General features: G+C 40.5%; 1 protein-coding gene across 3 annotated transcripts in view; it reads left to right on the top strand.

Moving 5' to 3' along the window:
• The first annotated feature begins 7,756 nt into the window (after positions 1 to 7,756).
• Positions 7,757 to 14,357, top strand: part of atp6v0a1a (ATPase H+ transporting V0 subunit a1a) — a 33,575-nt gene continuing 26,974 nt past the window's right edge. For 2 of the 3 annotated variants that reach the window (XM_035404962.1, XM_035404960.1), the window contains exons 1-6: positions 7,757 to 7,913; positions 10,042 to 10,217; positions 10,631 to 10,709; positions 10,841 to 10,938; positions 11,064 to 11,192; positions 13,859 to 13,941. In XM_035404962.1, the coding sequence (XP_035260853.1) occupies positions 10,101 to 10,217; positions 10,631 to 10,709; positions 10,841 to 10,938; positions 11,064 to 11,192; positions 13,859 to 13,941 (506 nt within the window). In that variant the 5' untranslated portion in view covers positions 7,757 to 7,913; positions 10,042 to 10,100. The remainder of the gene's footprint in view (positions 7,914 to 10,041; positions 10,218 to 10,630; positions 10,710 to 10,840; positions 10,939 to 11,063; positions 11,193 to 13,858; positions 13,942 to 14,357) is intronic. The other variant, XM_035404961.1, reaches the window with a different exon arrangement.

Below are 14,357 nucleotides of genomic sequence, written 5' to 3'. Positions count from 1 at the left end.
AGTCCGCCCATTTCAAGGCATAAATATTGTGGCGCTCACTGTAAATAGCCTTAGTTACAGGCTGTGTAAATAAGCCTGGAGAATTTATTTTCTGCTATCCCTCATGCCTCCAGCAGAGGGAACATTTTCTAATCCAAGCCTGACAAATAAAACCCTGCAAAAACGTGGCTTTAAGTGACCAGAGCCTCATAACTGCAAGGCAGCTCACACACCAGTTCAGTGTTTTGGTATGTTGTTCACTTTCGCCTTTCACGTATAGCCTGATACTAAATATACCTACAGTTAATTACAATGTCGGTGAGAAATTCTCGACTGTTGCCCACTTCCCTGCAAATGGTTTCACCTCAGTCCTTCAGGCCTTTAAATTTATGACACCTCCACAGAAATGCCTATTGTGACATCTTTGGATCTCTCAAAAAAAAAAACTGAGAAAGAAGCTTCTGATAAATTAAAGGAAAAACCAAAGTGTTTTAGTAAGGTGTTGAGCCACCATGAGTGGCCAGCTTCAATGTGCCTTGGCATAGATTCTACAAGTCTCTGGAACTCTACTGGAGGGATGGAACACCATTCTTACAAAAAATATTCCCTCCTTTGGTGTTTTGATGATGATTGAGAGAGCTGTTTAACACATTGGGCTAAAATTTCCCATAGGCATTCTATTGGGTTGAGATCTGGTGACTGCAAAGGCCATGGCATATAATTCATATAATTTTCATACTCATCAAACCATTCAGTGACCCCTCGCGCCCTGTGCATGGGGGCATTGTCCACTGCCATCAGGATAGAAATGTTTCATCATAGTATAAAGTGATCACTCAGAATAACAGCATGACAAAACCACTGGACCCCCTCACTATAGGGGTCAAGCATTCAGGCCTGTACTGTTCTCTTGGTGTATGCCACACATTCACTCACCCACTTGTCCAGAATATGACTCATCAGACCATATCACCTTTATCCACATCTCTGTAGACCAGTGCCTATGGTATTTGTACCACTGAACTCTCAAATATACATTCGCCTCAATCACCTGAAGAAGAGTGGCTATTTTGTTTTTCATATCGCACTAATGCACGAGCTTCATGGTCATTTGAATGTACACTTTCAACCACAATTTTTGACCCTATTGACTGATGTCTTTCCCATGGATCTAAATGCAGATGTGACTTTAGTCACTGTTCCTATTTAAACATGAGCCAGTTGAGCAGTCTTTGAGACTGAAGATCCTGCCATCCATGCCTCCATAATGAACCCTCTTTCAAAGTCACTTATATCTTTTCCTCTTGCCATCTTGATCCAAAATTGAGGTCAACTGGGACTGCTCAGCATTTTTATACATGCCACCGAGCATGATAGGGTGTTAATTGCTTAATTGTATCATGCAGTACACCTGTATGGAAGCACCTGCATTTGATACGTTTCTCCACTCATTTATTCAGGTTTTTACTTAAATTTGTCACCTGTCTGTATGTGCAGATTCACAGCTTTTCTTAAAGGGTATTTTTTATGCATTCTACACCATATAGAAATTACAGCACTTATACATAGTCCCCTCACTTCAGAGCACCATAATGTTTGGGACAAATGGCTTCACAGGTGCATTTGATTAGTCAGGTGTGTTAAATTGCTTCCTTATTGCAGGTGTAAGGACGCTTTCAGTACCTAGTATTGATTCGAGGCTTTTTATTGCATTTGGAGTCTGTTATTTGTGAATTACATGAATGAAATTCAAGGAATCCATTATGAGGCTGAGATAAAAACAGTATAATAATATTATAGTATATCATTATTGCACTGTATATTATAGTATAATATTGTGGTTACAGTAATATAATAATATAAAATAAGATTTTAAAAAAACTGTTAAAGACATAGGCCAAGCCTTAGGCTTACCAAAAGCAACTGTTTGTAACATCATTAAGAAAAAATAGAGCACTGGTGAGCTCAGTAATCACAAATGGAAGACCTCTACAGTTATATGACCAAAGAATTCTCACCATAATGAAGAAAAAAACCCCAATCACCTGTCTAAACAGATCAGAAACACTCTTCAGGAGGCAAGTATGGATGTGTCAGTGACTACTGTCTACAGAAGACTTCACAAACGGAACCACGGAGGCTACACTGCAAGATGCAAATCAAGAATTAACCACAAAAACAGGATGGCCACGTAATAATTTGCTAAGAACCACTTAAGAGCCTGCAAAGTTCGGGAATAACGTTTTGTGGACAAATGAAATCAGGATTCGCTTATATCAGAGTGTTGACAAGAGCAGTATGGAGGCTAAATGGAACAGCTGAAAATCCAAAGCACCCCCCCTCCTTATCTGTGAAACATGGGGATGGGGGTTTTATGCTTTGGGCATGTAAGGCTGGCACAGGCACTGGCTCACTTCATTGATGATGTAACTGCTGATAACAGCAGCAGAATGAATTCTGGTGTACAGGTGTCACGATATGGGGGTTAGGACCCAGGCGCAGAGTGGGGAAAAAACACAAAACTCAAAAATGTAGATTCAAACAAAGACTTTACTTACAAAAAAACAGAACAAACAAAAGGCCACGAGGGGCAATTCCAAAAGAAAACTCAAAACAAGAAAACACGTAAAGGAACTCAAAACAAGCAAAACTAGAAACTCTTAAACTCAGAAGCGTAGCCGACACAGAGAACAGAAACAGTACGGGCAGAACACAGACAGGGCAGAACATAGGCAGGTCCAAATGCAGGCAGGAAGAACACAGGCAGACGGAACACAAGGCAGGCAGAACACAAGAAGGCAGATATATATACGCAGGCGGAAACACAAGCAGGAATGCACGCAGAAACACAAACGAAACGCAAAGGCAGAAAGACACCAAGAAACACAAGCAGGAACAAAGTCAGAAACACAAGGAACCACCACCCGAGTCAGGGAGACAAAAGACTTATATAGACTCAAAACCAATAAGACACAGGAGGGCACAATTAACAATCAAACCAGGACAGGGTGAGAACAACGAGACACAAGCAGAAACAATAATAAAATAATTGAAAGCAATAATACAATTAACCATCAGGGGAATGAGCAGGACACAAAACAGAAGTGCCACCATCTGTTGGCCCAACAAGGAAAAACAGAGACAGAAACACAGAACCATGACAACAGGTGCATCTTATCTGCTCAAGTTTAAGCAAATGGCTCCAAATGAATCCTACAGCAAGACAGTGATTCCAAACATAATGCTAAAGCAACAGACAAAATTTGAAAAAAATTCTTGACTGGCCAAGTCAGTCAACTAATTTTTATCTAATTGAACAAGCATTTTATTTGTTGAAGAGAAAACTTAATGTAAGCCCCCAAAACAAGCTGAAGATGTCTGTAGTACAGGCCTGGCAGAGCATCATTGAGAAGATACTTAGTACCTGGTAATGTCTATGGGCCGCAGACTTCAAGCAGTCATTGCATGCAAAGGATGTGCAGCAAAGTACTATACATGACAACTTTCATTTACAAAACATTAATATGTCCCAAACATTATGGTGCCCTGAAATGGGGTGCTATGAATTAAAGGTGCTACAAAACCAAAATGAATGAAAATATCCTTTAATAAAAGCTGAGAATCTGCAATTTAACCACATTTGAATTTTAAGCCAAGTCAAGAAAATGTCTTTCTCAAACGTTATGGACGACATTGCATGTATACAGTATACAGTGCCTCCAAAAAGTATGAGAATGGAATGACATAATCCAGGAGTGGTGAGGGGCATACTGAGTCAGGCACAGAGTCAGCAAATGTCACTTCCTGGTTAAAAATGAGTGATGACATTGGCACTTACGTGGACCCCAGAACTGGTGCAAGATCAAGCACAGGCTGACGCTGGCGGTGACAGACTCTACCAGTGAGGCAAACCACAGTTTCTCCTTCTCCAAGCTGGCACTGGCTCCAACAAACTCTGGCTGCCGCTTGAGTGTGTTCACTGCCAGCTAGTGATTGAGTATGGTGATGCTGGCTGGTGCTTGAGTATGATGACTGCTCGCTGGTGTTTGAGTGTGTTCACTGCCAGCTGGTGCGTATGTATGGTGACTGCCAGCTCATGCTTGAGTAGGATAACTGCCAGTTGGTGCACTCCCTGTCCCTCTAGTGGTGGGACATTAGTAGTGCTAGCTGGGTTGCTAATCTTCAGTGAAACCATATGACCAGATTGTCACTCTCTGGGTGCAGTAGTGTGGTGCGGGTCTTCCTGATGGAGATGAGGTGACACACCTTGGTAAAGACTTGTCTTTCAAAGTTCCTCCCCTGGTTGCTGATCACTTCCTCTGGCACCCCAAACCTGTTGAACATCCCCAACAGAAGGCCCAGTCACAATGACGACAGGAACTGCTGATACAAGGGCAGCAAGAGAGTCTGGCCATGTTGCAGAGCTTGGCCCACTGGCAGTGCTCCAGTGAGAAGTGGTAAAATCTGTAGCAGCCTAAAATGCTATCCAACCTGTTGCCCCTCAGTTTCTTTAAATCAAAGCAGCCATTGGTAGGCAGTATGATCCATCCTGATCCTGCCCTTGTCGGTACTCCCATACTCCCCCGCCACAACTACCAGAAGCTCCAGCCTCATCACACAGCAGTTACATTCTGTTTTGCTGATTTACTGACTGAAGTAGGCAACCACCTTATCAACTTTCTCTGCCAACTGTGACAGGACTCTGCTGAGGCCCGTGTTGCTGGTATCAGTGTCCAGAATGAAGAGTTTCCTAGGGTCGGCCAGGGCGAACATAGGGGTCGTATGCCTGCTGAAACTGATGGGACCAGTGGAACTGGCTGTTCTTCTCTGTGAGGGCATACAGTGGTGCGGCGATGCTGGTGAAGCCCTGTATGAACTGCTGGTAATAGGAGGCCAGTCCCAGGAAGCCACAGACCCCCTGAATCAGGTCAATCTCCGAGGCAGCTGGGACTTTGCTAATGCGCTGTAGGATGAAGCGAAAGATGAGGCGAAGGTTAGCCAGTGCTGCTTCAAAGGTAGAGGCCTGGACCAGGATACCATCCAGATATACAACGCAGGCTGTTGCTGGGAAACCCTGCAGAACCTTCTCCATCAGCTGTTAAAATGACGTGGGTCTGTTAGTTAACCTGAAAGGCATGTCATTGGACTGCTTTGCCAATGGAGAATGCTGTCTTGGGGCAGGCTGCTTCTCGAGAGGGGGATCTGCCAGTAACTGCAGTGGAGGTCCATGGAGCCAAACTAAGTTGACCCCCAGTGCTGTATAGTGCATCATCAATGCAGTGGAGAGGGTAGGAGTCCCTCTTTGTTGTCCACACAAAATCTCAGGAAGCTTTCTTACACACCATGTTTACAGTTGATACAACAATGTTTTACAGATCACAGTGGAGATTTTACAGATCTCCACTGTGTGGTAAGTGAATCTTTCTTTGCCATCTAAACCATCTGCTATCACTATGCTTGGTGATAAAATGTATGTGCATCCTTGAATGCATCCAGGATGTGTACCACTGTTCCAGAGATTCTTATCTTTTTAATTATTAACCTAATTTTGGAAACTGGTATCTTTTTATTTGCTTGTAGTAATAATCTCCTGACTTGTGAAGGTCAGCAACCATTTTTTTTAGTTACTCGCCTTTCCTCATGGATAATGATAACGCATGAACTTCACGTGTGTTACTTCATAGTTGTGGTATACATCTTTTTTGGAAGATAATCATTTTTAAACAAAGTTTTTGCCCATGTGCAACAAAATTAGTATAATTTTGGAGCATACAACATAGCTTATTACCTGTATTGTTTATTTTACAAGGCCTTTTTTTGCTCATGGTCAACATGTGTATGAATAATTCTGCAGGGCATTCATACAGTATGCAAATGATTAACTTGGTATTCAAAGTTCTACTGTTGATTCAGTGGAATAAGTCAATATTTACACTGAGGGACAACCCTTTGTCCTCTTTTGTGTCAAGGGAAGGGTATGGAGTGGGAGGATTTCTATGAATGGAGGCTTTGAAAGTGAAGTGTATATCTCAATCTGATGAAAAACACGTTTTCAACATACAAAAATGGCAAGTTACGCACACATAGAAAGCACTGTCTACAAATCATTAATTCAAATCTAGGCCTGCCGTTAAAAGTATTGATATGAAAATTGTGTGAAGTTACATGAAACAATATTGGCTATCTTGGCTACCTCACTCAAATTAAACAAGCTGTGTTCCAATGCAATGCTACCCAATGTTTCCTAAATTGTTTCAAGCAACTTGACAACTTTCACCTCATTAGCAAAGTAGCTAATGTTAAACTTGGTCAAAAGTGGAACTGTGTAAAGTGTGGAGGTATTTTATTTGGATTTGAGAAATATGAATGAGTTCCCTGCAAAGATTTCACAGATGCAAAACCAATAGTTTTATTTTTAGTTAACCAGCAATCCAGTGTAATTAGTTTGAGGTTCATGTGAGTTCGAGGGGGGATTTGAACCCGGATCTGTCACTCGTCCAAAAAATACCAATGGCAAACATCCTACCCAGAGAACTATGAGATAAGCAGACACTTAAGTCACAAAGTTTTGTTGTTTTAAATGTCTGCACTTTGTGTATCCAATGTTTTTATTGGCTGATACACCTAAATGTCCAATGGTGAGATGTATTCTTTGTGTGCCTGGAGCATTTATGATGATGTAATCAGGCAGGAAAAAGAAGAAAAAGGAAAAAAACGCAAAATCCCCTAGGTTTGGGGCTTTATTCTGTGGTACAGAAATTAATGTTTTTAAGGGCTGAGAGTCTGTGGTCATTGTAGTTATTTCTGTTGGGAACCCTGAAAAGTGCTCTATAGGTATGGGGCATGCCGCCACACCAAGCCGTCACTTCGCTATCACCACCCTTGAATGGAATTAATATGTATTTTATGTATATTTAAATGGAATATAATAAAAATGTACAATTTCTAATGTTTTAATTTTGTGTTTTTTTGTAAGTCACTATCATGTCTATCATGACTGGTCACTGAATGATGGCAGCAGCCCCCAATTTTACATTTCTTTTGAATAAGTTAGCAATGATTTATATCAGATGGCAACCTCTATATTTCTCCAACACATTTTACAGAGGATACAGGTTTTATAAATATAAATTCTCATTGTATGATGCAATAGAACACATGTCTTTGGAAACAATGGTTTGTGGTTAGATCCTACTCAATTTCAGAACTACCCGGACAGAAAAATAGCAAGAAACTGAGCTTTGCGTGGAGTATTTGAGAAAAATCTTACTTAAGTCAATAATTATGAAACAAGAAAACATGGACATTCCTTCAAAGATGAATCCTAAAGAACGGCCAGCTTATTTCAGAATCCAATAATATATTTCTTTTAAGGTATAAACCAACAAATCTCAGAAAAACTGAGATGCTGCTTGTCGTGGGTTCAATAATCTTGCATCATATGTTTATTTTTATTTAAAATCTAACCACTAAGAACATAATTCTGGACAAATTGCAATCAAGTCTGACAAATCAGTATATTTTTATAATAATAAATATACTGAATATATTTTTGTTCGTACGTTTTGATTGCATTTTTTACGCTCAACATATTGACAGAGATAATTAAATTAATATTGTCACTGTGGGAGAGTTTTGGTTTTAATTGCTGATGGTCGCCAAAAATCTAGTATTAATGAATGTTTTATTTCGTGAACTCAAGATTCTACAATAGCGGATCAAGGGTCTGACAAGAGTATTAAGCTAATTACCCAGCCCACTTGCATCATGTGATCAGAGCTGGGAGGATTGGTGACGTCACGTTCGCGCACAGTCCATCTGATACCCTCTGAAGGTTGGAAAGCTTCAATTACAGCAGCCGGTTAATGAAATGAAAGAAAATTATCAAGGACATTTTTGCGACCTGAAGATTTTTTATTGACTTGGCGCTGTGGGTATGGATAAACGAGCAGCTTCTTTTATATGCATGCATTTTCTTATTACAAAGCTAAAAGAGATATCAATACTGTCGATAGTTACCTTGGCCTATGTATTTATCATTCTCCAGCGGTAGCTTATATGATATCATAATGTAAATTAGGTCTGTACAGGTGACCATTTGATACATTTGATATTTTACGTAAATCTCGATTTTAGTGACGGAGGATATATAGCATCTTAAGGCAACGCTGATGTCCATTACAAGCTAAAATATTAATTATTTAGATGTCTTGGCGGTCGTTTATTTTACAACTGAATTCGCTGAAATCGCTTTTATGAAAGATGTTGAACACCAGTGGGTTTTATACGCAGGCCAGGTTGTCGTGCACAAGATTTTTTATAAGGTAGCCTTCTGCTTTCGGTGGAGCTACGTTTGAGGATGCTGCGAATGATCCGCCTATCTTCTCTGATGATGATTGTTGGTTTGTTGCCTCGCACTATTAGTTCAACATATGAATACCCGTTGTCACGAACTAAATTTATAGCCTACAATTTATATCTCGATCTATTGGGCTACTCATTCTGCTATATTTCTATTCTTGGCAGCAATTCAGAGAAGATCACAATATTGCCTAGAGCATCATTTCTGGGTGTAGCTAGGCTACTCTACGCATGGGTGACGTCGATAGCAAAAAAGCCATATTCGATAAATGGTCTCACGTTAATACATTCTGAATTTTCCAAGTTTCCCTGGCATGTATCAACGATACACCACACTTGTTCATGGTGTTAGGTGTTTACATTGATAGATTGCTGCCCAGAACCGACAGCGGGCATAGATTTCTTATAATGGCGTCCTTGAAAGGTTGAAGTCAGTGCGGCATAAATGTCAGGGATGTTGCGGATTCTCATTCATTCTTCATGCAGCAGCGTTGTTGATTATTCACTCAAGGGACGGTTTTAGTCGCATATGCAATGAATTGTGAATAGTAAATAGTTACAATTTACCAGTTGTGGTGCAATTACTTTCGTTTACATTTTTTTTAATGAAATGGTGCATTTCATTTCGGCCTACCTGTAAATGTAGGATAATGCGCAAAATCTTGTAACATGGAAGTCCACACAATGTATTCATGTTCTGAACCGTTTATGAGGTTTACATTATTGTCATATATTATGGGATCTTTTCATTAGAATGTTGAGAATTAGCGCTGTTCTCCATTATCTCTCGACGGGTACCCGGAGTCACGTGGTACTACTCTAACGCCAAGCCAGGTTTCAACGAGCGCTTTTAATTCTCTGTGAAATCCGGCTTTGGATAAATTCCTTGAAACACTAATGTTAATGTTAAAATCGAAACGTTTAAGAATTATTCGTTTCACCCTGGCTTTAATATACCAGTGCATACGTGATACAAAATGTAGGCTACAATGAGCAAAATGGTAATATCATCATACATGATCATCATAAAGCTGGATTTATGTGGTAATTGCAGCATGTCTGTGCAGGATAACATCCAATTTGTGGAAAAAAGTAAAAACCCAAAAGGTAAATTATCTAAATCGCCTAAAGAGAGTTCACACTATAGGAACATATATTTCCTTTAATGCACGTGCAGCAACAGGACAGATACATATATATATTTTTTAGTTTTGTCAGATTAAATCAACAGATCACATTTCTCACTTCACTTATAGAGGTTTTTTATATCTTGTCATCTTGTTAGGAAATTATTAACCCCCAATCTCTATTCATTATATATTTATACAAATATTATATAATGCACATTTTCAAACATTGTGAAATAATATGCCTAACAAAGCACTGTTTTACAGCTTCCTGCCATTTCCAAAGTAATTGTCTTAGCTGTTATATGTGTGATGCAAATCATGATGCACATTGATATTCTTTTTCAAAGCCATTTGTGACGGAACAAGTAAAGAACATTAATAATATGCTGAGCTACAATATGAACTCTGGTGGTTGCAAAAAAAATCACATTGGAACAATTTGTTTGATAGACTGATGGCTTAAAAATTGGATTAAATAAATAAACAGGAGAATGAAAATTGAATGGAAAAGGGGCACTTCTGAAATGGTCAGAATCTAAGCGTTTTATTTTCTGTTATTTTGTCTCTGTAGGCCTTGGGCAAGCAAGTTTTATTTTACCCCAGATCTAAATTTGCGCATCTGCTGCCACCATGGGTGAACTCTTCAGAAGCGAGGAGATGACCCTCGCTCAGCTCTTCCTCCAATCAGAGGCTGCCTACTGCTGTGTCAGTGAGCTAGGAGAGCTGGGAATGGTCCAGTTCCGTGATGTAAGTATCTGTTCTATGTCCAATAGTTCTCTTTGGAGTTCTCTCCAGTTTTGAATTATGAGCCAAGTAATTACTGGGTTTGTATGAATTGCGATTAACCCTCTTTTATCTACATTGTTTATTTTAGTTACTGTGCATGTTTCTGACATCGCAGGCATTGTGTAAACAGTTGACTTTCCCATACAGGATAAGGCATGCACATGAAACCGAAATGTGCATGCCTTAAACAAAAATTCAAAAAGGAAGCAGTTCTTTGCTTAACAAAAGTAATACTGCCAAATTGGCTATATGATATACTATTGCTTAAGTTCAATGTTGTTGGGTTGCTTAAAAATTTCACGGTTTATAATGAAATCAATGAGAATAGTAAATACTAATTTACGAGAATGGTTTTCGGTTGTTCTTGTTTGCAGCTGAACCCTGACGTGAACGTGTTCCAGCGCAAGTTTGTCAATGAAGTGAGGCGCTGTGAGGAGATGGACCGCAAACTGAGTGAGTATCTGACATGATGTTGTTAAGATGAGTGACTCAAACTTTGCAAACATTCAGAGTTTACGCTTGTATAGGCCTAAGGGACACCAGTTAATCCATTTTGCTGGCTCATAAAATGTTTTCATCCATAGGGTTTGTGGAAAAGGAGATAAAGAAAGCCAATATTCCCATTGTAGACACGGGGGAGAATCCAGAAGTCCCCTTCCCAAGGGATATGATTGACCTGGAGGTGACTGAGCATTCACAACTCTTGAGCATTTTTTTGAGGGTCATCTGAATGTTAGAACGTATCCACTGTCATCTCCCTGTGTGAAGGGACTAGCTGACTGTTTCCGTCATGTCGCTGTGTCATAGGCCACCTTTGAGAAGCTAGAGAATGAGCTGAAGGAGATCAACACCAACCAGGAGGCGCTGAAGAAGAACTTCCTGGAGCTGACTGAGCTCAAGCACATCCTCCGTCGCACCCAGCAGTTTTTTGATGAGGTCAGGTGCTCCTTCCATCAATCTGGCCATTTATGGTTTCCTGTTAACTATAAGCTGCATCACTTTGGCTTCCTGTTTGTCTGGTTAGCTGTTTGGCTGGCTAACTGCCTTTCCTACCCCATGCTCTATAGCCATCCATGGCAATGTTCGCTCTTGCAGCTTTGGCTCAATGCTGGCTTTGTGAGCATTCTGAATCTCAGTGGCTGTTACAGGCCTGTGTTTAATCAACAGCGTTCCTTTGACTTGCAAGTTAATGTGAGCATTCCACGTTTCCTTCACAAGCACAGTTTAGCAAGTTCGTTTTTGAGTTAGTTGCTGAACTTGCCATACTAATTGTTAAAAACAAAATTATTACTGGATTTAATTACTAGTCAAAATTAAGGATAAATGTTGATTGAATCTGGGCGATAGGTCTGTTATCCAGATCCCGTTATATGCCTCCTTTACAACTCATTAATTAGCCAACTTATTGTAGTTCAGTCAGCCAGCGTTGCCTATAAATGACTAACTCTAAATTAAGCATGACGTCCATTAAGCAGCATGATGTCCATTAGCCATGTCCTCACTGTATTCACTTACATTGGTCATGCTGTTGACCTGTGTAGTTGTGTGAGGGTTCTTTTATAGTTATTTTATATTTTTTATAGTATACTTGAGATTTGTCTGATCAATGAAAGTACATGATTTGCACTTGTAGTAATCATAGAGATAGGTTAAAATTGTGGCCTTCTAGATTTTTGCAGTTTAATTAAGTAACTCAGGATTTGACTCTGTCATTAGCTGTGATGTTCTTAAATATCTATAATTATTTATAACTATTTGTTGGTGGGTAGGTGTAGTGTAGCATTTTTGGCAAAAAGAATATGTCAGATATGTCATGACCTGTGTCCTTTCCCTAGTTCTTTGTTGTGAAGACCAGAGGGAGTTTTTGCCGAGGGGAGTGTGTGTCCTTCAGTTCAAAACACATCCCTCGGCCAGAGTCTGGGAAAGTAGCTGTTAATGGCATGCGGCTCCCCACCCCACATCCCATCCGATCCCTTCCGCATTCCCTCTCTCCATCCTCCCTGCCTCCTAATTCTGACTCAGCCCCCTTTCACACTCTTCATCCAACTCTCTGTTGTCCTGCTCTATGGATGGAATCCCCTCAGAATGTTCCTTAAGCATGCTTTTTTTCACAAATTTAAGTGTGATGCAAACGGTCTTGCCTGTGTATGATCTCACTGACGCAGATGTGTTCAATTCCGTTTACAGTATATGTTGATAATATGCCACATTCTTTCATAAGACTACTGCAGTATAATAATGTAGGTACTGTAGTCTATCAATAACAATGCTTTGCTCATCTAAGCAGTGTTTACACTCATTCATGGACGAGATGGAGCTTCCGGTTTGGCCCTGTCGCATGTGGCATGCAGGCATGTTCGAGCAACAGAGTCTAATGGCCAACTAACCTGCCAACTAAAGACCCCTTTTAGGCATTTAATGAAATCATGAATCTGTTGTTTTATAAATCAATTAAAACATACATTGGTAAGTCACTTTATTTTTAACATAGAGTCACTTAAAGATTGCCCTGCAACTCACTATCTATGTAGATTGCAGCTTCCATGACAATAAAGTGACAGGTAGTCCACCTGTGTAGCCCATCTGAAAACAGTTTAGTTTGCTAACTATTAAAGTGGAACTAAATATTTAATTTCCTGCAAAGACAAAGTAATGTGAACTTGCTAACGTTAGCTTGGCTAACTCAATCTTTGTGAAACTAATATATAGACTGGTAAAAAAACCATCTAGTTAATTTCAAATGTAAATTGATTACAGCTAATAACTAGCTAGCTAATATCACAGAAACTGGTTGGACAGAGTCACTACAAGGCTACAGAGTGAAAGGGCTCCGCGGCACTGAACTGGGTGGAAGCTGCCATCCTCCACTTTACGACTCCCAGGAAGCTGGCCCCAATGTGTTTCTGGGTCGGGGGTCCTTCTTCCGGACGGAAGGATAGGAGTGATGTTTGAAGGGGATACCGACAAGTTCGGAAGAGAGGAGAATGAACAGTACACAATATCTCCTTCAATGATCTGCACCACTGCTTGATTGTTGGTCCATTACAGTTTGTTGCTCATATCACTGTCACTACTAGTCCACTACTACCACCCAGTCCTCTTTTTTAATAAGATTAAAGAAAAAAAGTAAGGAAAAAGGTAGATTACTCACACTCCCACTTATCAACTGCTATTAGGTTATTTGACCACACCTCATTTTATTGCCTGTAATATTTCAGTATTTAGACTTAGATAGCTCAAATGACCACTTTAACATCACCATCCTGACCGTCCACCCCGCACTGCTTTTGCTTTGCGCTGCCTGCAGTGTTGCGTTCGCAAATTCTATGACTCCTCCAGTATGCCTCAGCATTTCCCATGTCCAGAACTAAATGTGGCTGTTCAAAGTTGTTTTTACCCATCATGCTTTGCATTCTTGTGTTCATTTACAAACCCCTCCGGATTTGGTTTTCCTTCAGTCTTCCCCCACATCCCTTTCAGTGTCTCTTTCATTAGTCCCCCCCCCCCCACGACCCGTGCTCCCTGCCGCATGTCACTAACGGGGGGTGATGAGTGGTGTGGTCGGTTTGTGAATTCAGGCTCAATTACATCATCATCAGCAGATGGAGGACCCGAATCTGCTGGAGGAGTCGTCCTCCCTGCTGGACCCCAGCGAGGCGGGACGGGGGGCGCCGCTGAGGCTGGGGTGAGTCCCATCACGATTTGTTTATCTCTGCTCTTTTTGTCTTGAATGCAACAATTAGTTGAACATGTTGTTTCGCCAAAGCTGCCTGCAGATTTGCAGGCCCTTAAGGAAGAGAGTAGGAAATCAGTGCTCCCCATAAGGCCTGTTAATAAAAGCTGAGGTCTACCATTTCAACTACTGGTGCAATTATCTGGTGCAGTAACTGCACAGCTATGAACAGTAGTGTGCTAAAAAAAAAGTGAACGACTAACTGCACGCACTTCAGAAGATGTAGTAGCCCCTCTGAATTGACAGAGGACAGCAATGACCCGGGATAGCCCTGGAGTTATTATTGACCATTTAAAATTGGGATTACGGGGAAATAATCACAAAGGGTCCATCCTGCTCTTCCATCAGCATTTTATGAGATTTTTATT

This window comes from Anguilla anguilla, chromosome 2 (assembly GCF_013347855.1).
Source record: "Anguilla anguilla isolate fAngAng1 chromosome 2, fAngAng1.pri, whole genome shotgun sequence".
Lineage (NCBI taxonomy): Eukaryota > Metazoa > Chordata > Actinopteri > Anguilliformes > Anguillidae > Anguilla > Anguilla anguilla.
Note: the sequence above shows the minus strand (reverse complement) of the source record. Positions and strands in the feature narration are given on the sequence as shown.